The 23,136-nt window shown below is 37.6% G+C and overlaps 2 protein-coding genes across 3 annotated transcripts in view; both read left to right on the top strand.

Annotated features, from left to right (window-relative positions):
• Nucleotides 1–16,469, top strand: part of SLC25A31 (solute carrier family 25 member 31) — a 28,630-nt gene extending 12,161 nt beyond the window's left edge. The window contains exons 3-6 of the mRNA XM_043489842.1: nucleotides 7,106–7,223; nucleotides 10,033–10,187; nucleotides 11,654–11,779; nucleotides 15,527–16,469. Of these exons, the coding sequence (XP_043345777.1) occupies nucleotides 7,106–7,223; nucleotides 10,033–10,187; nucleotides 11,654–11,779; nucleotides 15,527–15,727 (600 nt within the window). The 3' untranslated portion in view covers nucleotides 15,728–16,469. The remainder of the gene's footprint in view (nucleotides 1–7,105; nucleotides 7,224–10,032; nucleotides 10,188–11,653; nucleotides 11,780–15,526) is intronic.
• A 5,381-nt stretch (nucleotides 16,470–21,850) lies between these two features.
• Nucleotides 21,851–23,136, top strand: part of HSPA4L (heat shock protein family A (Hsp70) member 4 like) — a 56,800-nt gene continuing 55,514 nt past the window's right edge. Inside the window, exon 1 of one of the 2 annotated variants that reach the window (XM_043486670.1) lies at nucleotides 21,851–22,187. In XM_043486670.1, the coding sequence (XP_043342605.1) occupies nucleotides 21,862–22,187 (326 nt within the window). In that variant the 5' untranslated portion in view covers nucleotides 21,851–21,861. Of the gene's footprint in view, nucleotides 22,188–22,732; nucleotides 22,751–23,136 lie in introns of those variants that run through there. The other variant, XM_043486679.1, reaches the window with a different exon arrangement.

Genomic DNA, 23,136 nt, shown 5'->3' with positions numbered 1-23,136 from the left:
GTTGATGGACACTTGGATTGATTACATACCTTTACAACCTTGGCAGTTACAAATAATACTGCTATGAACACTGGGGTGCCTGCATCTTTTTGAGTTGTGTTTTTGTATTTTTGGGCATATACCCAGGAGTGGAATTGCTGGATCATATGGTAGTTCTGTTTTTAGAAAAAGCAGGTAATTATATTTTAATATGTCTAAAATTTTCTAAGAAGTAGTTGGATTTGCCTTACCTGAGGTATTTTTTTTTCCAATTAGAGCATAGCTGATTTACAATATTGTGTTAGTTTCTGCTGTATAGCAAAGTGAGGCAGTTAGACATGTATATATACATTCTTTTTAATATACTCTTCCAGTGTGGTTTATCGTAGGATATTGAATATCATTCCCTATGCTATACAGTGGAACCTTGTTTATCCATCATATATGTAGTATTTTATTTCTGCTAGCCCAGCCTCTCCCTCCTTCCCCCCTCACCCCACCGTACCCCTTGGGAACCGCAAATCTGTTCTCTATGTCTGTGGGTCTACTTCTGTTTTGTAGATAGGTCCAATTCTGTTATATTTTAGATTTCACATACAAGTGATGCCATACTTCTTTCTGAGTTACTTCACTTACTGTGATAATCTCTGGTTACATCCATGTTGCTGAAAATGGTGTTATTTCATTCTTTTTTATAGCTATTATTTTCCATTGTATATGTACAACATCTTCTTTATCCATTAAAAAACCTGTGGAGTTTTATTTGGGGAGGAGGTGCTCAAGTAGTGGAAAAAATAATAGTTAAAGCATAATAACTGTTAGCATATTATAATATGTATTAAGTCATAGAAATTACATATGGAAATTTAGAATTATATTAACTTTTACAAGTTTCTATAAACCTCTTAACACAAATTTAATAACTAAGGGATCTTTAGTTGGAACTTGTAATAGTTGGAACTTCTTTTGACAATGGACTTGTATCAGAGAGTCCCCAAGACTGTCTTCATGTTCATTGATTGAGTAGGGCCTCAAAGAACTCAGAAAAGCTATTACACTCCTGGTATATTACAGCAAAAAGATAGAGATTAAAATCAACAAAGGGAAAAGGCACATAGGACAATATCCAGGAGAAACTAGGTGCAAGCTTCTCGGTGTCCTCTCCTAGTAGACTCAGCTGGACAGCACTTAGTTCTCCCAGCAATAATGTGAGACAACGCATATAATATACTGCCAAATAAGGTTGCTCACTTGAGCTGTGGTGGTCAGGTCTTTGTGGGAGGGGAGTCAGTTTCACAGGCATGTATAATAGACTGACCTTAGCTACTCAGTCTCCAGCTATGGCCGCCACCTACTCAAAAGGTCAAACTGATATAATTCAGCCCAGAGCTCCAAGTAAACAAAGAGGTGTTCACCATAAATCAATGTTAGTATAAACTATCTGGTGTTGCCAAAGCTTCTGGCATGTAAAGACAGTCTTACTAGATAGGATATTCCACGGGCTCAGAAGGTTACCGCAAAGGAACCTTTGAGTTTGGTCAAGGAGGGAGATCTTTTCAGTATGTGCAGGGTTTGGGCAACACAAGCCTGCTGAGTTAACCCTTTACTGAACATTTTCCACCCTATCTCCCCCAAAAGATAATTCCTGTAAAACTAAGCCAGATGGAGCAATTAACTCCAGAATTAACTAGAAAATTTATGTTACTAACATCTGTCCCTAACAGTGTAAATAACATGGCTTTAAAAGTTCCAGTTAACTCTGATCTCTGTTGAAACTCTATAATAAATTTCAAATCAGTAGAGCTTGAGGTAAAAACATTTTTAGTATGCTTCTAAAGAATATGCTAGCACTTTCCTGGTGGTCCAGTGATTAAGACTCCATACTTCTAATACAGGGGGGGCACAGGTTCAGTGATCCCACATGCTGCAAGGTGTGGCCAAAAGATAAGAACAATGAAAAAGAAAGAACATGCAGTCTATGTAAAGATATTCAGTCACAAGTAATATGTAAGTTTAAATATATATTATTTATTAAATGTGGCTACTAATGACCCTTCTATTTCTGCCCTTAGACATCACAATTTTCACCTATCTCTGTTCCTGCTCTAAGAAAAGTGGAAAAAAACACTGAAAATGAAAATTCAGTGTTTTGGGTTTCTTACCTGGTTTTCAAAGAAACATTGAAGATACAAAAACAAGTACAGTGTATGTGATTTAAAAGTGGTTGGTCTACCACAATAAATCTCTCTACATGCTTCTCTGGGTGGCTGCACTGGTGACAATACTAGGTGTTGGCAAGGATTCAGAGAAGCTGAATTTTACACTGCTGGTGGGAATGTAAAATGATCTTGCCGCTTTCAAGAGAGTAATGACAGTTTCTTACAACTAAACATATGCTTATCATACAGTCCAACTCTTGAGCATTTATCCCAGAGGAAAAAAAACCTCTGTTCACAAAAAAGCAAAGTATACAATGTTCATAGAAGATTGTTTCATAATAGGCAAAAATTTGGGAATAACCCAGATGTCCCAGGTGAATACTTAAACTGTGGTACATCACACCATAGAAGGTCACTCAGCAATGAAGAGAAACACCTTTTGATAAAACAAGTATTGTATGATCCTCTTGGGATCTAGAAAAGGCAAATTCATAGAGACAAAGTAGAACAGAGGTTGCCAGGGGTAAGGGGGAGGGAGATTCTTTAATAGGTACAGAGTTTACATTTAGCATAATGAAAAGTCCTGGAAATAGTAATGATGTTTATATAGTGTTGTCCTTAATGCCACTGAATTATACACTTAAAATGCCTGAACAGTAAATTTTACCATACAGTTTTAAAAAAGAACAAACATGATACAAACAGCAACTTTGAATGCTAACTGAAAAGATACCAATCTCAAAAGACATTTGCTTTCTGATTTCACTTGTTTACCATTATTGAAGTAAGAACATTATAGAGATGGAAAACATAATAGTGGTTGCCAGGAGAGAGGCAGGTGGCTATAAAGAGGTCCATAAATGGAGGATCTTTATCATGGAACTGTTCACTGTGATAATTGGTGGTCATATGAATCTGCACATATGATAAAATGGCATAGAACTAAATACACACACAGATAAGTGTGTAAAACTTGTGAAATCTGAATTAGGTAGATTTCCATCAGTGTTAATTTTCTCTACTATAGTTATGCTGGGCTTCCCTGGTGGCTCAGTGGGCAAAGAATCCTCCCGCAGTGCAGGAGTCACAGGGGAGGCGGGTTTGATCCCTGGGTGGGGAAGATCCCCTGGAGGAGAGCATGGCTACCCACTCCAGTATTCTTGCCTGGAGAGTCCCATGGACAGAGGATGGCAGGCTACATGCAGTCCATAGGGTCATAAAGAGTCAAACTCAACTGAAACCACTGAGCATGCACACACATAATTATGCTAGATACTATCATTGGGGGAAATTGCTTGAAAAGTTTATAGACTTCATATGTACTAGGATGCATGTGAACCTGCTATTATGTCAGACTAAAAGGTTTTTAAAATAACCGTGGTAGGGAGCTGTGTGCCTCCCATATACTCTTTCACTGAATTTTTACCTTGTCCTTTGAGGTAGTTCTTTTTACCCCAAATGTACAGATAAAGAAAACAAGACAGAGCTTAAAGCACTTGCCCTAGTCATCTGTTCATGTCTTTCTAATTCCCAAATTCAGTTCTTTCTACCATACTCTTACTCCTTTCATCTGAGGTGACTAAACTAGACGAGTGTTAGCTGGACCTGGGCATAAAATGTGTCTCTGCTGCTCCTAAGCAGCTACCAGCACAACCCTCATCGAAGACTGGAGCTTCCTGCTCTCTTCCATGCCCACACATACTGTTAGAAAGAACTTTGGTCCCAGGTATTTGTGCTTGGAGGCAGTTTATCACCTATTGTCAACAGTTGAAAATGAATAGGGTTATTTTCCTCCAAACCCCCTAAACTCTCTTATTCTCCTTTCCTGATTCCTTTCACTCCCTCTCCGTTTACAGTTTGGTGGCGGTGCTCAGTCGTGTCCGACTCTTCGCTACCCCGTGGACTGTAACCCGCCAGGCTTCTCTGTCCATGGGATTTTCCAGGCAAGAATACTGGAGTGGGTTGCCATTTTCTCCTCCAGGGGATCTTCCTGACTGAGGGATTGAATCCACATGTCTTTCATCTCCTACATTGGCAGGCAGATTCTTTACCACTGCACCACCTGGGAAGCCCCTTTTACAGTATAGTAATATCTGAAATTACAAACTTAAAAAACAACTTCTGGGTCTGTTTTATTTTCAAGCTTAACTGTGGAGGGACAGACTTTATCTGTTACAGAAACACTTGCAGAATTATCATTCATCATAGAGTCTTCTTGTCTCCTTCTTCCCTCCTTCCATCCTCAACCTTCCCTGCCTTCCTTCCCCTAGTAGTTTGGCCATACTATTATACATTGTGTGCCTGCCTGCATTGCTTTCTCCTAGGCCCCACTTTCACTATCAGAGGGGTCCCTGTTTGAATAGTAAATTATGTAAATTATACAATCATTCACCCCAGAAAGTTATGGATCTGTTATCTTTTTCTTATCTAGGAAGGAAATAGAAGGTTAAATTGAACTTAAGATGCACTTTATAGATCTTTGTGCTGCATAGCCTATTTGATTTGGCCTATTTGCTTGTAAGAAGCAGAGAAATTACTTCAAGAAAAAGACATATTTACTGCAGTGGAATTTGAACCACAGGCAGCTATAGGGATCAAACTATACTTTTTAGCTTTGTTTCCCAGGTCAGTTAGTCTATCTCTGTCTGTAATGATCTGGTTTTTTGTGCATATATATTTGCTCAGCATTTTCTCATTATTGCCCACCTTTTTTACTTCCCTGTATTTTATTTCTTTTAAGTTCAGTGTTAATATCATAGTGATTCCTACTAACCTTTCAAGTGGAGGGGGGGTTCTTTACCTGAGACCCATGCATACTTGAGGAATAACAAACTTTTACAGTAAAATTGTGTTTATATATGTGAGATTTTTATTGGAAGAGTATCTGTAGTTTTCAACAGTCTCAAAGTAGACTGAAACCTAAAAACATTATTTAATGTTTTTTCTGTTTCTGTCCTTACTGCTAACTGGCCTAGAATTTCTAGATTCACATTTCTAAGATTTAAACTGTGGCCTAGCTCCTCTTTTTCTGCCAGATTACATATCATCTTCCAAACTATGGATTAGCTACCTTCTGGTCTCATTATCTCTATGTGATTATGAAACATGGCTTATCTGTACAGTAGAACTTACGAGTTTCATGTTAAAAGGCACTGTGGGAGTCCAAGTACCCCTCATTAAACAAATATTTATTGAATGCATTACTCTTACTCTGGACAAGGCCCTGTGAAATAAACAAATGAATTAAGAATTCAGGCCTCGAAAAATGTAGACAACCTAATTGTCCTTGCAACTGATATGGATAAATAAAATGTGATAAGTCAGTAAAATACTATTTGTCAATAAAAAGGAATGAAATGCTAACACATGCTACACTTGGTACAACATGGATAAACCTTACAAACACATTATATGAAAGAAGCCAGTCACAAAAGACTGCTTGTTTCATGTGTAGGGAATGTCTAGAATAGGCAAATCTATAGAGACAGAAAGTTGCTTAATGGTTATGTTGGGTTCAGGGAGATGGGAAAGATATGCAGTGACTGCTGATGGGTACAAGGTTTCTTTTGGAGTGATGAAAATGTTCTGAAACTGATAATGGTTGCAGAACTCTGATACACTAACAATTCATTGATTTGAATATATGGGTGAACTGAACAGTAGGTAAATATATCTCAGTAAGTAAAAATAAAAATAATTCTGGCCTGTAGAAATTTATAGTCTGTAGAAAGTAAAACAAGACAGGTATACAAATAATTGTAAATTGAAAGTGGTCATTGTAAATACTGGTTTTAAAAAATGAGAATCTGGAACATGTTGATACATTTTACATATTGATCACATGATTTACCTTTAATTCTCTGAGAGAGGAAGTATTTATAGAAAGAGGGTATGATTACATATAGTTTTGAGTGAGCTGAAGATAAGAGAATTCATGAAAGAAACAATTTGAATTAGAGCATAAATCAATAACTTTTTGTTTATAAAAGGTAGGAAGAAAATTAAAAAGATAGAAAGGGCATTCCAGGCCAGGAGAAAATTGAGAGTTCCAAAGCAGAGACTGGGAGACTTAAAATTATTTTTGGAAATAAGAGCCACAAGAGGCAGGGGATGTGCGTGTACTTGTAGCTGATGTGTGTTGTGCAGCAGAGACCAGCACAGCAATTATCCTCCAATTAATACTAAATTGAAAAAGAAATAGGCGTTAGAGAAGCAAGAAACTGAGTTTGACTAGGATGGTTACAGCGGTCTTGTACCCTAGGTTTTCTGTAAGAACTCCAGTTAAAATATTCCTTTCTTTTCCTTGAGCGCCAGATGTTGAAAAACAGTTTATTGGACCTAAGCAGAGAACATTTCAAATGTTTATCAAAAAGAACCTCAACAGCCTGTGTGAACTAGTAGATCAGTAAGGTCTTCCATGCCATTCAGTCACATTATAATTGATTTCTGCCAATTTACATTTGGCATTTGAACATAGTCTATATTTTTGAGCTGTTTAAATTTATTTTTACTAAAACTACAAAGTGAAATTGTGGCATTATGATATATTACTGTCCCTCTCCCCTGCCACCAAGAAAGGGAACAGCTGAGGCCTCTACAGATACCTAACATTTTAGTAATAAAAAGATATATTAATCATAAAAAGCTTATACAGTCTAAAGAGTGGAGTATCTTATGTGGCTTCTTGTGCTAATCTGATCTGCTTTTGCTGGAGCATATTAAAATATCTTGGAATTTCAATATGTCAGCATCTAGCCTGTATCTCCTAGACTGCCTGGTTAAGAAACAAAGTCTGCATGGACATGAAGGGAAGTATTTTGGATGATAATATATGCTTATTTATTTTAGGTGTTTATTTTATAAAAGGATCTTGTAAATCTGGCTTTTTAACCTATAAAAATAAAGGATTTTTAAAAATCAGATTCTATAGTTTAATAACTACTTTTTAATTAATATGTTTCTTTCAGTTCTGGAGGTGGTTTTTGGCAAACCTGGCTTCTGGTGGAGCTGCTGGGGCAACATCCTTGTGTGTAGTTTACCCACTAGATTTTGCCCGAACCCGATTAGGTGCTGATATTGGAAAAGGTACGGAATTATTAGAAATACTGACTCGTCCTTCTTTGTGTTTTTGAACACTGTATTATTTATCATAGTTATGCTTTTAACAGTAGTGTTGGATTCAACCTAAAAATTTTATTCTCAACCAAATGGTAAAGTCATAGAGCCTAAAGATTACTACTTTTTTTCTTTTCTTTTAAACTAGGGAAAGGAAGGCCAACACTATAATAACAAAAAAGTAAGCCACAAAGAGTACTTTAACTTCTGGTTTGTTTCTATTTTTGTTATTTAGAGAGCCATCCCCTAGATCCCTTCATGCCCTTATTTACCTGTCTTGACTGTGGGCCCCTTTCTAGGTTATGTGTATAACTCTCACCCTAGATTCCCTTTTCCTCTATCCTTACTTATTTATCACATCTTTCTTCATACCCTTGTTTTGGTAGATGTATTCTTTGATAGCTTTCTGAGGAGGGTGGATAGGAGATAAAGTGAGATCTTGGCTATCTGAAAATGTCTGTTTCACTTTTAATATTTGGCCATATGTTCATTTTCTTTCACAATTTTGAAAGCATTACTCTGGAGTCTAGTTTCTAATACTGCTCTTAAGAAATCATTTTCTTACTGCTGATCCTTCTGTAGATGGCTTTTTTTCTTGTTTTTCTGGCTTCATTCATTGTATTTTTCTCATATAAAACTATATGGTGGCTATGTGGAGGCTGGGTCCTCTGCACGGAAACTCTAGTGTGAGTCTTTACAAGATGGTCAGAGAAGTCCTGATACAGAGACGTGGTGAACAACATCTCTTCCCAGAGATCAGGAGTAAGATAACTGTAGGTCTTGGAAATGGCATCAGAAGTGGCCCTGGCAAAGTTGCCCAAGGTTACGCGGCAGCCCCTGGCAGAGGTGCGGCAGTCGTCAGTTCCAGCCATCATCAGTAGCTTCTTGGGCACAGAGGCTAGGACAGCGCCAGTGCTCCTGAGGACAGGGATGAGGCGTCCCAGCACTGAGCCACAGCAGTGGCCTGTCACCTTGTCAGAGACAGTGTGGGGCTCGCTGTTCTCGTCTCCCCAGGAGCCTCACAGCACAGAGATGATGGAGAGCTTGGCCAGATGGTGGCCCCACGAGTGGCAGTGGCTACCTCCTTAAGCACTTGACACCTAAATTGACATGTCTCTTGTAATCCCCAGTGGTGACAAAATGTCTTGACCCTGGTCCACTGGCCAGCACTGGTCTGCTTTTGCATAGGCATAATCTTTAAAACCTTGCCCTTTAGGGATGTCCCAGGAAAGTCTTTGTTCTCAAAAGTCAGTGATCTCAGATTGCCTAATGGGCAAAAGAAGTGACTTGATTTTCTTGTCCTTGACCAGGCGGCCCAGCTTGGTGATGTCCTTGGCTTTGCCTCTGCAAGCTCTGCAACCTCAGCCCTGGACACCGGTGCCGCTGCCGAAGCCTCCACAGAAGCCACCATGCCTTCCCATTCCAGGGCCTCCAGACCGCCCCCACAGCACATTTATCATCCACCATTTGGTGTTTTTTTTCTTTTTAATTACCTTATATCCCTGATGACTTGACATTCACAATGATGTATCTTTGTGTGAGTCTTTTTCAGTAATTTGTGAAGATAAGTCAGTTGGCCCCATGTGACTTCAGCACAAATTGGAGCCTTACCACAATAGTACATAATTCCTTTACTTTTAAATTTCTGTGATTATTGGAGACCTGTGGTTCTCTTTTCAACAGTATCTCCCTCTGCAAGAAATTAGGTTTCAACTTTCTCTGCTCACTCTTAGTGAGTTACCACTCCTCCACCTCCTTTCCATCTTGCCAAAATTTGTGAACTTTATTCTTGTCATGTACTCTTTTTTGCTGTAAACCTGTTTTTCCCTTGTTATTATTTTAATAGAATTTCTCAAGGAAGCAGAGATTCATTCAGCAAGTATTATTGGGTAAAGTAGGTCCTGCTTGAGATATGCCATATTAAACATGGAGCTCATGGATCATGTGCCTTATAGTGTAGTGAAGATCATAGTAATAAAAACAGGAAAAAATGACTAAAATCTACTGTCACTTAGCAGTAAATGCCAGGAAAAAAAATTCAGGAGAAGAGAAGGACGTCAATTTTAGATAAATGATCAGAGAAAAGGCCTCAGAAGGGATGACAGTTTGGACAGAGATGAGGAGTTTGATCTATCATGTTTAATTGGCAGTCCAGATTTTCTTGTTAAGAAAGTGAAAATAACATTCATCCTGGTTTGATTTCAATTCTATAGTTTTGTTTTCTCTCACAATTGGAAGAACTTTATTTTGAAACATTGTATTCTATATATAATTGTAAAATATTATCAAAGATTTCTAGGTCAAGGGAAAACTAAAACAAAAACCATCAAGCACTAGAAAAATATGACACCTCATCTAAAATGTTAATAATCCTTAAAGTTACTAGTTTTTAGCTTTTCCTTTTTGTTTTATCTGTCTTTTTGCTCTTCAACTGAAGCAAGCTGTAGAGGTTTTTAATGCCTAAGTATTTTCTGAATGCTAACTAGTAACTTTATTGAATGGTAATTTTATTGAAATGTTTTAAGCCAATCAGATTGCTTGAATTAGATTGCTTATATAAGAGATTAATATTTGCAGTTAAAATATCTTGATACTACTTGACATCTTAATTATCTTTAAATGAATGGGAAGGTTTCGATTTGTGCCTTGTTTGTTAGAAAGATTTCTAAATGTTAGTACCAGGTAATTTAAATCTGTAAAATGTTTAGTTAATTTACTTTGATTAAAGTGTTTATCTGATTATAATGTTGCTAATTAATTTTAAATGGCTGTATTTTAGGTCCTGAAGAGCGACAGTTCAAGGGTTTAGGTGACTGTATTATGAAAATAGCAAAATCAGATGGAATCGTTGGTTTATACCAAGGGTTTGGTGTTTCAGTTCAAGGCATCATTGTGTACCGAGCTTCTTATTTTGGAGCTTATGACACAGTTAAGGTAATTTGGTACTTTAGTATATGTTAAATAGATTGTTTCTTTTTGTTGTTCTAATTAGTAATATGTTCAGCAAGTATGTTTACTTTTAATTATAGAAATCAAAATAAATGATGACATAAGAGACATTATAGCTTTCTGTTTAATCATGACTTTGCCATAACCTAATTAAATTATAACTCTATTATGAACCTGAATGCGGATATAAAGCATAGACATAAAGTGTTTGTGCTGCTTGCACTGGAAGACTCAAGTAGAAAACATGCTAATTAGATTTATATCATAATTGAATATTTGGTATATAGGCAAGCATCTTCTAACAGTTATTTTCTAATTTTACATTCATTTTGTTATCACTTTTTTACATGGATATTATAACTTTACTATCATCATTGGAAAACAGGCAAGGCATAGTAGTTAAATATGATAAATATGCTACTATAGCTTAGTGATCTGTTGGGTACTGTTAAATTTTGTGTTGTTCTGCAGGTTCTGCAATTTGCCTTTTCATTTCAGATGTTAGTAGTGCTTCTGTAAGGTAGGAAACAAGAGATAGTAATAATGGCTGCCATTTTTTGATCTATTACTTAGTTTCAAGAACCTTGTTGAGGACTTTACATCCAAACACTGTGAGAGCTTTTAGTATATCCCATTTTAAAAATAAATAACCTAGAGATGGCTGAGTAATTTATGTGGCAAGCACAGATCCCATGTTTTTAACCACTATATCATAATGCTTCTAAAAAGAAGCAATGAAATTAATATCAGTACTATTTACTATTAAGACTAAAACTTGAGGGAAATTTTATGATGGTGTTATATATTATCTCTGCTCTCCCTGTTCAGTACAAGTGTAATTGAATGTCATTTTTATTGCGGTCTGGACATACTGCTTTTCGTTTGTAGTGTATTTTTTAGACAGATAGATTAATGGAAATTATAGGATATTATATATGTTTATTTAATCACAGAAAAATTTATGTTTACTCTCCCTGTGCTTTTCTCTATTATCAGCTGTAGTAATTGTAAAATTTAGAAATGTTTCTTCACTAGCTTAGAGCTTTAAAGTTTATCAAATGTTATCTGTCAATAGTAACAGGCATTCTTTCATCCTTTCCAACTCTATGAGGAAGAACAATGGAAGAACTTTATTTTGGCCACTGGCTGCCATCTCCTCTCCTTTTCAGTGCTGTTAATAACAAATTTCCTATAATTGCAGATATACTATTCTTTTTCAAATAAATTTTAAAAATATAGCCATGTGTGGGGTTCTCCTTTCTTATTGATCTCATGCTATTATTTTAATCTTTCTGTACTAAATCCAACTTTTTTTATTGCATTTTAAATATAATTGAGCCCTCTTTTATATATATTTATATATATATATATATATATGAATTTTCCTTTGACTTAATAATTTAAGGTATTTTGGAAATTTAGATGGTTACTTGATAATTTTTCTTTTCTAGGGCTTATTACCAAAACCGAAAGAGACACCTTTTCTTGTCTCCTTTTTCATTGCTCAAGTTGTGACTACGTGCTCTGGAATACTCTCTTATCCCTTTGACACAGTTAGAAGACGTATGATGATGCAGGTATTTTATATTATTTGTAAGCTTAATTGAGTTTTCCAATATCTCTGATATTCAGGTGTAATTTAGAGACATTTTGACTAAAAGACATAGGCCCTTCGTTTTATTACTGAAATAAATACATGGTATGTTTTGTTGTGTTTCCTATCATAAGCAGTCATTCATCATCCAGCAAAGTTTCTTCCATGTCTACTATCAGAACAGCAATGTCTTTCTCTCCTGTAGCGTGTATTACTGTTTGGAGAGTGGAGGGGCATGGCAGGGATTAGATGAGAATGTGTCTGTCTTAACTGAATATTAGACTAAGTAGAATAAGCCCAGTCACAGGCCACTGACATACGTAATCATTTGTTGTAGTATATTTTAATAAAAGTAAATAATTTTAACTCCAAGGAGGAAAACATATTTATAATGATATATATTCTAAATGTAAATCCCCAGACCGGAATTTTGATACTATTGATCTCCATTGCTGATACTTCTTATATTCATTCATTTAGCAAACAATTGAGTGACTATTCACCCAGCTCTAGTGACACAAATGGGCTTCCCTGCTAGCTCAGTCAGTAAAGAATCTGCCTGCATTGCAGGAGACCCAGGTTCAATCACTGGGTCAGGAACGTCCCCTGGAGAAGAAAATGGCAAACCAGTCCAGTATCCTTGCCTGGAAAATCCCTGGTGGGCTACAGTCCATGGGATCGCAAAGAGTCAGGCCCAACTGAGTGACACTTTCAGTGACACAAATAAAATAAGGCAGAACCTGCACCCAAACTCATAGCATACTATTGAAAGCATATTATTAATGGTTTAAATAGAAATGTGCATACGTTCCAAGAATGCAGTAGGGGAAGGGTACTCAAGTGCTTAAAAGTGATCAGATATGGCCTCGTAAAGAGCTAAATCTCAGAAAATAGGCTTTTTCTCAAGATAGTGAGAGAACATTCTCAGCAGAGGGGAAAAAAACACACCTAAAGGTATGGCTTGAAAGGTATTTCAGTATAACCCATATGTGATAGGTTTCATGAGGGCAAGTGAAAATAATGAGGCCAGCAAAGCTATGTTTATTATGTGGCAGAACTGTCCTCAGTATGTTACACTTTAACTCATTTATTCTCAAACTAATATGTGAGGTGTAGTTACTATCATTGTCCTCATTATCCTCTACAGAATGGTCTTGAAAGAACCCATTGAGCCACATTAAAGGGACCGTCAGTCAGTTCAGTCACTCAGTCGTGTCCGACTTTTGCGACTCCGTGGACTGCAGCACGCCAGGCCTCCCTGTCCATCACCAACTGCTGGAGTTTACTCAAATTCATGTCCATTGAGTTGTTGATGCCATCCAACCATCTCATCCTCTGTTGTCCCCTTCTGCTCCTGCCCTCAATCTTTCCCAGCATCAGGGTCTTTTTCAATGAGTCAGTTTTTCACATCAGGTGGCCAAAGTATTGGAGTTTCAGCTTCAGCATCAGTCCTTCCAATAAATATTAAGGAATGATTTCCTTTAAGATGGACTAGTTGGATCTCCTTGAAAGGGTAAAGCATATCTAACCTATTTAACCTGTTGCTTCATATGGACTATCCTTAAAGTTGTTCCTTTTATATCTGGTTTCCTCTTGATCTATGTCTAGCTCTGGTTTAATTGAAAAACTTTTGAAAATAGAAAATTAATTTGTAAATAGACTGAATTAGGTAGATGGTTCGGTATCAATGTTAAATTGTCTGATTTTTATAACTACTTTGGGCATGTAGGACAATATACTTATTCTTAGAAAATTCACACTGAATGTTTAAGGGGCAACTATAGCTGCAACTTACTGTCAAAATAATTCATAAAAAATTGTGGGTGTGGATTTATATATATATGTGTACATTGTTATATATATAAAACATAGTACCACTGCCATAACAAAGTACCAAAGACTGGGTGGCTTAAACAACAGAGATTTATTTTCTAACAGTCCAGCAGGGTTGGTGTCTTCTGAGGGCCTCTCTCCTTGGCTTGTAGATGGCCTTCTCCCTGTGTCTTCTCATGGTCCTTTTTGTTTCTCTTCTTATAATGATAATTTTGGGTAAGAGCCCACTCTAATGAGTTCATTTAACCTTAATTATCTTTATAAAGACTCTATCCAAATATAGTCACAGTCTGAGGTTTTGGGGTTAGGTCTTTAATATATGAATTTTGTGAGGACACAATTCGTGACAGTATTCTTTAAATCTTGCATTTTGATTTTATATCCCACAACTTTGTTAAGGCTTATTACAAACACTTATCAGTATGTATACCCTTTGAAGTTTTTTTTTACACAGTGATATAATCTGCAAATAATACCACATTTTTCCCCCCTCTCTTATCAATTCTTATTCCTTTTATTCCTTTTCTTGCCTTTCTGTACTGGTTGAGACCTCTGATTCAGTGTTACTTCAAAGAAGTAGTAACTGGCAGCCTTGTTTTGTTCCTGTCTTACAGGAAGTGACTTCAGTGTTACAGAGTTTAATAATCAGCTGTGAATTTCTCAGTTATCCTTTATTATGTTATGATTGGTCCTTTCTGTTTTGGATTACAGTAATTTTTAATCATGAATAGTCATTTTTTTTCTATATTGAGATGATCATATTATTTTCTCTTTTCATGTATTAATATATGTATTACATTAATCTATTTTCCACAGCTAAACCAACCATTATATGCCTGGGATCAATCCAGCTTGGTCATGGTGTATTATATTTTGTACCCTTTGCTAGGTTTGATTTGCTGGATTTGTTCAGGATTTTTGTATCCACTGTTTCTCTGACATAAGCTTGACATTTTTTTCCTTCTTGTATTATCCTAGTCTAACTTTGGTATCAGGCTGATACAATCATTATAAAATATGTTGGGGAGTCTCCCCACTTTTTCTCTTCCTTGGAATAGTTTCTGTGAGATTGGAATTAAATGTTCATTGAATATTTAGTAGAACTCACATATAAAGCCATCTGGATATGTGGTTTTCTAATTTATGAGATTTTCAACAACTGATTGAATTTCTGTAACAAATTTAGTGTCAGTCCAGTGTTTTTTCCTACTCTGTTGGTAAATTATACCTTTAAGGAATTTATTTATTCTGAGTTTTCAAAATAATTGTAATAAAAGTTGTTCATAGTATCATGTTGCTCTCTCTTAATCTCTGGGTCATTTGCAGTGATGTTACCTTTGCCACTCCTAATAATTTAAGAGCCTTTTCTTGTTTTTCCTGAAACAATGTTTCTAGAAATTAGTCAAAGTATTTCAAATAAGTTTTTGTTTTTTATTCTTTCTGTTGCATTATTTCCTTTTTTTCTGGTGGTTCAAGTTACCATTCAGACTACATCTTACAAATTTATTTGAGGCGTTTTATGGTTATAAGTAAGTTTTACAAATTTTCTAAGATATATATTTTTTAATAGCCAAATACAATATATTTCTAGTTTGTTTTTGTTTTTGTTTTTTTTGCTATTGATTTCTCACTTAATTACAGTGTGGTGACATGATAAAATCATGTTATGTGATGCCATCTTTTAAAATTTGTTAAGCCTAATATTTGGCCATTTTTAAAGTGTACCTGAAAAAGTATGAGTATTCTCCAGTCAGTGGGAACAGTATTCAATATATGACTGTTAACTCAACATACTTATTCAACACAGTATTAATTTTAATCTATCCTTGGTGCTATATAAAATCTGTCTAATGATAAAAGATACTAAGATAATGGCAAACTGTTTGTCTTTATATAGAGTGGTGAGGCTGAACGGCAATATAAAGGAACTTTAGACTGCTTTATGAAGATATACCAACAGGAAGGAATTGGTGCATTTTTTCGTGGTGCCTTCTCCAACATCCTTCGTGGTACAGGGGGTGCTTTGGTCTTGGTATTATATGATAAAATTAAAGACCTCCTTAATATTGATATTGGAGGTAGTTCATCAGGAGATTAAATTGAGAAATGGATATAGTTAACTTCTTAAACATACAAATTACATAGCTGCCATTTGTGTACATTTTGATGGTGTTATTACTGTCAGTATTTTCTTAAAGTGTTAATTCTGCAATAAAGCAAAGGCTTTTTTCAAGAATTTAAATACTAAAAAAGCAAATAAATGCAGTTTCTTTCCTATTTAGATTCAAACTCACTTTAATGAGACATTTTACTTACCATAAGTGGTACATGTTTTTTTTATTAGTTTAAAATCTTTTTCTTACTTTTGTGATTAAAAAAGGTAAAATGTATAATGCTAAAATCTAAGAAATGAAAGTATCTTCTTTTAAAATTATATTATTTTAACTGTCTCCCTATCTTTTGAAATCATATGATATGACAAATATTTCTTAAAAGCTTATCAGGAGATGTCATCATGATATCTATGGGCATAAGTAAGCGTTCTTCTACAACATCTCTACTAAAGAAGCTCAGGTTATTACTATGTATAGTGTTTATGGTATCATATAGCTTTTAATAAGCACAGATTCTATATCTGATTATAAAAAAAATGATAATGACTTTAATGACACTGTAAACCTGTAGTTGGAAAGTGAAAGATACAAAGATGGCATATCTGCTAGCTTTTATCTTTAAGATAAATAAAATCTTGCTAAATGTGAATGTATCTTAGAACAAAAATTATCCCCTTGAAAATTAGTTTGTGTACTTTGTATTGATGAAAATAAAAAAGTTTAAAATTGGCTATGCCTGAGCCTTATTTTCCTTGATGCTAACATTATTAATAAGCATAGAGTAACCCTAAGAAAGGCAATCCCAAAGAATGCTCTGACTACCGCACAATTGCTCTCATCTCACACGCTAGTAAAGTAATGCTCAAAATTCTCCAAGCCAGACTTCAGCAATACGTGAACTGAGAACTTCCAGATGTTCAGGCTGGTTTTAGAAAAGGCAGAGGAACCAGAGATCAAATTGCCAATATCCACTGGATCATCGAAAAAGCAAGAGAGTTCCAGAAAAACATCTATTTCTGCTTTATTGACTATGCCAAAGCCTTCAACTGTGTGGATCACAATAAACTGTGGAAAATTCTGAAAGAGATGGGAATACCGGACCACCTGACCTGCCTCTTGAGAAACCTGTATGCAGGTCAGGAAGCAACAGTTAGAACTGCACATGGAAGAACAGACTGGTTCCAAATAGGAAAAGGAGTACGTCAAGGCTGTATATTGTCACTCTGCTTATTTAACTTATATGCAGAGCACATCATGAGAAACGCTGGGCTGGAAGAAGCACAAGCTGGAATCAAGATTGCCAGGAGAAATATCAAAAACCTCAGATAGGCAGATGACACCACCCTTATGGCAGAAAGTGAAGAGGAACTAAAAAGCCTCTTGATGAAAGTGAAAGAGGAGAGTGAAAAAGTTGGCTTAAAACTCAACATTCAGAAAACTAAGATCATGGCATCTGGTCCCATCACCTCATGGGAAATAGATGGGGAGATAGTGGAAACAGTGTCAGACTTTATTTTTTGGGGCTCCAAAATCACTGTGGATGGTGACTGCAGCCATGAAATTAAAAGACGCTTACTCCTTGAAAGTTATGACCAACCTAGATAGCATATTAAAAAGCAGAGACATTACTTGGCCAACAAAGGTCCGTCTGGTCAAGGCTATGGTTTTTCCAGTGGTCATGTATGGATGTGAGAGTTGGACTGTGAAGAAAGCTGAGGACGAAGAATTGATGCTTTTGAACTGTGGTGTTGGAGAAGACTCTTGAGAGTCCCTTGGACTGCAAGAGGATCCAATCAGTCCATCCTGAAGATCAGTCCAGGGTGTTCATTGGAAGGACTGATGCTGAAGCTGAAACTCCAGTACTTTGGCTACCTCATGTGAAGAGTTGACTCGTTGGAAAAGACCCTGATGCTGGGAGGGATTGGGGGCAGGAGGAGAAGGGGTGACAGAGGATGAGATGGCTGGATGGCATCACCGACTCGATGGACATGAGTCTGAGTAAACTCCGGGAGTTTGTGATGGACAGGGAGGCCTGGCGTGCTGCGATTCATGGGGTTGCAAAGAGTCGGACACGACTGAGTGACTGAACTGAACTGAACCAAATTTTTATCAGAATTGGGAACTGGCTTAAAGACAGAAAGCAGAGTTTTCAGGGTTTTGTACAGGAGTCTGGTTTTTCAGAAATGTTGTAGAAGATAGTACATTTGAAATCCCCAAGATTTTAAAGTTTTAGTGGGTAAAGGAATGTTAAGCTAGTGGGGATAAACTTTAGAAAGATTTTATGCGGCAATGAGTGGGTAAAACCAAAACAGGGTGAGTGAACCTGCTGGTGCACAGGGCAAAGTATATTTCAAGGAAAATAATCCAAAGTATACTTTGTAGTATATTGGGTGCTATCACTTGAGAAAAAAAGTTAACTCTTTTGAAAACGCTTAACATGATTTCTTGTAGAGGTCAACATAACACAAAAAGTTAAATAACAAGATAGATGTTTTTCTTTCCTTCTATACTATCAGTAACTCTGTTACTACAAAAAAAGGAGGATTTAAGGTGGACCAAAGCAGTTAAAATAATAAAATATTAGTAACAGTGTCCCATACAAACATAAACTAAGAAAAGTTTTCAGCTTATTCAGGGACATGCTTAGAAGCAAGAAGTCTTTAAAATCCTGAATGGCATCCATAGAGAGCAAACAGGATTTTAATTACTAAATCACCAGACCAAAAGTGTATTCTTGAAGGCTGGAACATGTATATATAGTCAGGACAAAAGAAAATGAAATGTTACCTAGGGGACTGAAACAACATGCTGTGCCTACCAGCCACATGACTCTACAATAAAGCTGAAAGGTTGGAAGGAGTTTTATTTAAAAGGAGAAACTAAGATAAGAAACCAGACCATAGTACGTAATGAGGATTGCCAACTACCTCAAAGCAATAAGTTGGAAAAAGGAAAGTCATCTGTGAGAAATTAAAACCCCCAGGCTTGAGCCACAACAAAAAGTTCAGAATATACATAAACACTATCTGTGATACAGGAACTCCAACCTGAATAATTAAAACTGTTCTAGGGCCAGTGAGACTTCCTCCGGGCTCTGACAGAAACAAATAACAAAACCTCTCTGGGACACTTCTGTGACCCAGGGCACACAAAATATCCCACAGAAAAAACCACCTTACTGAAGGTGAATTTATAGTGAAAACATGAATCATATGCGGAAACAAGCACTGTGTGGAAGAGCTGGTAGGTATTATACAGTCAGAATTAGCACCCCGAGAACTAAAAATGTGATAAAATACTCTCAAAGGCTCTAGAGTTAGAATGTTTAAACGGACTAATAACATTTTTAAAGGAAGCAATACAAATAGTGCAGTTAAAAAAAGAATAGGCAAGTCTGAAAGAACATCTAGAAATGGTAGAGTGAAATGAAAAACATGACAAAAAGCTAAGAGTCATGTTTGAAAGAACATCTAGAAATGGTAGAGTGTTTGAAATTAAAAACATGATGAAAAGAGCTGAGTCATAGAAGTTAAAGAGTCCCTTCACATTCTAATAGGAGATCCAAAAGACACTGAAAAGGGGTGAGAGGCAGTAATCAAAGGACAATGACTGAGACTTCTCCAGAACCTAAAAAGTTCATCCATCCTCAGGTTAATAAAAAAATTCTGAGTAGACTTTATCTAATAAAATCCATATTAGATGCATCCTATTGAAACTAAAAAATGAAATAATGAGATAAAACTCATATCTTGGAAAGGAACAATATTTAGACTCATCAATAATAATGGATGCCAAAAGAGAAGGGACTTACTGTCAATCAAAAATTCTATTGACAACCAAGTTGTTATTCAAAAGTTAAGGTAAATCAGCGGTACCACAACATTGTAAAGCAATTATCCTCCAATAAAAGAATTTTTTTTTACATTAAAAGATTTTTAGACAAAAATGTTCACCATTCAGAAACCTTTACTGAAACAATTACTGAAAGAAAACTGAACCCAGATGGAAAGAGGGATGCCAAAGCAGTCAAGTAAACAAATTGGTAAACATATTGGTAAACTTAGACAAACCCTGGCTGTAAAAGACTTTTTGGTGGGAGAGGTAACATAACTTGGTAAATTTGGGGATAATAAGCTTTCTTGGGAGCCCACACACATTTTGGTCTCTCCCTCCTTAAAATGTTTCAGGGGCAGACCCCAATGTATACAAAACTAGGTGTATTATTATAACTAGGTAGGTACGTCTGCTTAATTCTGGAGTGCACTAATTACAAACCCACAGACACATTTCTCTAGTATCAGTATTATCAGTAAAGCTGATAAGGAACCAAGAAAAGGGATTTAAATAAACAATATTGAGAAAGTTGGACATATAGCTGTGGAAGCTGTGATTATTCATTTAAATTTATGCCAACAAACATGAAAACCTAGATGAAATGGCCACTTTTCAGTAAAAATATAAATATTGATACAAGAAATAGAAAACATAGACTATATACCCTAAAGAAACTTAACCCATGGTCATAAATCTGCTTGTAAACTCCAGGTCAAAATGGTTTTCAGGCTTGTCTTTGCAAAACTTTACCAGAGAAAAGAAAAAGAGGAAACATTCTCAACTTCTTTAACTAAGCTAGTATAATCTTGATATTAGCAAGAAGAATAAAGGAAAATTAAACCTCTCAGATATAAACATTCTAAATAAAATAATCACAAGCTAAATCAAATGTATCTAAAACAGAACCATCATGGATGGCCTAACAGGTTTATCCTAGGAGTGCAGCAATTAGAAATCTATTCGGAAATATGAATTAGAAAATCTGTTCATATTATTTGCCACATTAACTGATGAGAAAAATCATTTCAAAATATAGATGATGCATGGCATTTGTTAAATTTTAGTATCCACTTAGGAGAAACCTCTTAGCAAGGAAAAGAGGATAAATTCAGGTTCTCTAATGTCAGCGTGAATGTATTTAATGTTAAGCACAAAACAAGGATGCTCACCATTACAGCTTGTATTCTTCATTGTACTACTGATGACCATAGGCAACGTAAGAAAAAACAGGAAGATTAAAAATGAAAAAACAGTTATTTCCCAGGCCATATGGTTCTATATACAGAAAACCCAGGAATCTCTAGGAATATTAGAATTTATAAGAATACAGAAGGATTGCTGGATACACTGATCAAATATACATAACCACAAAATTCCTACATTGCAGCAGCAGCTGGGCATATCTACCATATATTGGCCTTTTTGGTGCCAGGCACTGTCCTATGCTCACATTATACAATAGTAACAACAGTCTCATAGTTACATGTATCTTCTTTAACAGGTTTTAAACCTAGGGCTTGGTAGTTAAGTAACCTGCCAGAGGTCCTACCGCTAGTAAGTTAGACCAAGCTGGGACCACAACCCAATCCTTGTGACCCACCAAACCTGTCATACTTTCAGACAGGAGGTGCTCTCATTTCCTCCCAGAAATTGCAAAGAATGTAATAATAATAATCTCTTGCTCCTGACCCCAGTTGTTTCTTTTTTACTCTGATCTTTTAAGTGTTTTTTAATAGGAAAATTATTCTCAAACTCTCAAGTTGTACAGAGAGCAATGGGGAACTAGATGGTCCTAGGAGAGTTTCAGGATATTCTAGAATAAATAGATGGTGGCAGGCCTAACGGAACGGTGGCTCCAAGGGAAACTGAGAATGGGTACAAGCCGGGGGCCGCCCCGCAGCTCTGGGGCCCGGGTTCTGTTGCGAGCAGCAGCACCCAATCCCTGCCCTGCTCACGCACTGCCTGCTGGGAGACGCGGCCGCGACACCTGCCGCGGAGAGGACCGAGGATGGCGGCGGCGTCGGGAGTTAGCATGTTTCCTGTGTCCTTGTGAGATGGAAGAGAGATGTAATTCTTTAATGAAGACAGACCGGAGCCAAAACATTACTGAACATTACAGTACATCACAGATTCCTCAGTACCGCCCTTGAAAATGGATTTCATGTTCCTCATAGCAAGCGCAGCAGGAGCGATAGCCACCCTTGCTGCTGCGGCTATTGCAGCCCTGATTGTGGTAAAAAGTCTCAGTTCTTTTAAGAAGTGGACAAATAAGGACAGTGAGCCTATGAAAAAACCTCGTAAAAAAGTCTTTCTCATGATACCAACAAACGGGAAACAGGAAACACATGAAGAATCAAGGAAGAAGCAACAGGAATCACACAAGGAATTGGGCAAGAAAGAAAAGGAAATCCCGGAAGAACTGAATGACAGGGAACAGAACTACGAAGAACCGAATGACGAGGAACGGGAAACCGATGAAGAACTGAACGACGACCAACAGGACCACAAGGAACCAAATGACAAGGAACAGGAGACCCACAAAGAACTGAACAAGAAGGAAGAAGAAACTCAGGAAGGATTGAATGAAAAGGAACAGGGCAGCCAAACTTTGTAAGTGTAACTATAACTTGGTTAAATTTCAGACACCACCACTTATCCTGATCAAAGGAAGAAAGCCAGTTGAACCACTGGAGGCTTCTCTGGGGACCAAAGGGTGGCGGCTATGCACAAGCTTGCCTGGTGTCACAGGACACACAGACTTAATGTTACTGTCCTGTAAAACTGGTTTTCAGAGGTAAGTAAGGGTTAGTGGAGGAGGCTGCTCCTTTTAGGATAAAGTGAGGGAAGTTATACCAAGAGAGAGTTGCATGTGTGTTGTTTCTTGACATGTTTGTCTTTTGGTATTTCAAGCCCTTGTTAGGCTAGGGGAAATTGTTCAGTCGGCTTTCACACAAGATACTGTTGTTCGTGGGGAGAAAAGGACCCCTTTCCCTCGGGATCGGCGCACCCCCGGGGAAGAGGCGAGGCGAGGCCACCGGTGGCCGCACAATGGGCGCGACCTCACAGAGCTGGGCGCGGCGGGCGGGCGGTGGGCGGGCAGCGGGGCCGCGCGGCGGGACCGCAAGCGCGCTGGCTGGCAGCACATGGGCCCCTCGGGGCGGCGAGGCCGTCGGGTGGGTGCTGGAGTTGCGGGCGGGCCCCTCGGAGGGAAAGACCGAGGCGGCGGCGCCGGGCCAGCAACCGCCAGGCTGCGCGCCCGACGCCGGGCAGGCCCGGGCAGTGCCCTGCAGCTGCAGCAGGCCGGTCCCCAGTTGCCAAAACAACCCAAAGGGGTTCTTCCAAACACGTGGGCAAACCGCCGGCCGGGCAGGGGCTCGCACCTCGTCCAACCGCAGTGCGCCCCGCAGCCGCGCGGTGGCGAGCCAACCGGCTCTGCTTCCCCTCCTCCTCTCCTGCCTGATCCTCCCTGCTCCCCCCTTTCCTCCCGCCCACTCCTGCTGGCTCAGCCGCCTCCATTTTCCAGATCTTTCTCGAACCCGCAGCTCCTCGGGCAGCCGTT

This window comes from Cervus canadensis, chromosome 1 (genome assembly GCF_019320065.1).
Source record: "Cervus canadensis isolate Bull #8, Minnesota chromosome 1, ASM1932006v1, whole genome shotgun sequence".
NCBI lineage: Eukaryota > Metazoa > Chordata > Mammalia > Artiodactyla > Cervidae > Cervus > Cervus canadensis.
This window is presented reverse-complemented; position numbering and strand designations above follow the sequence as displayed.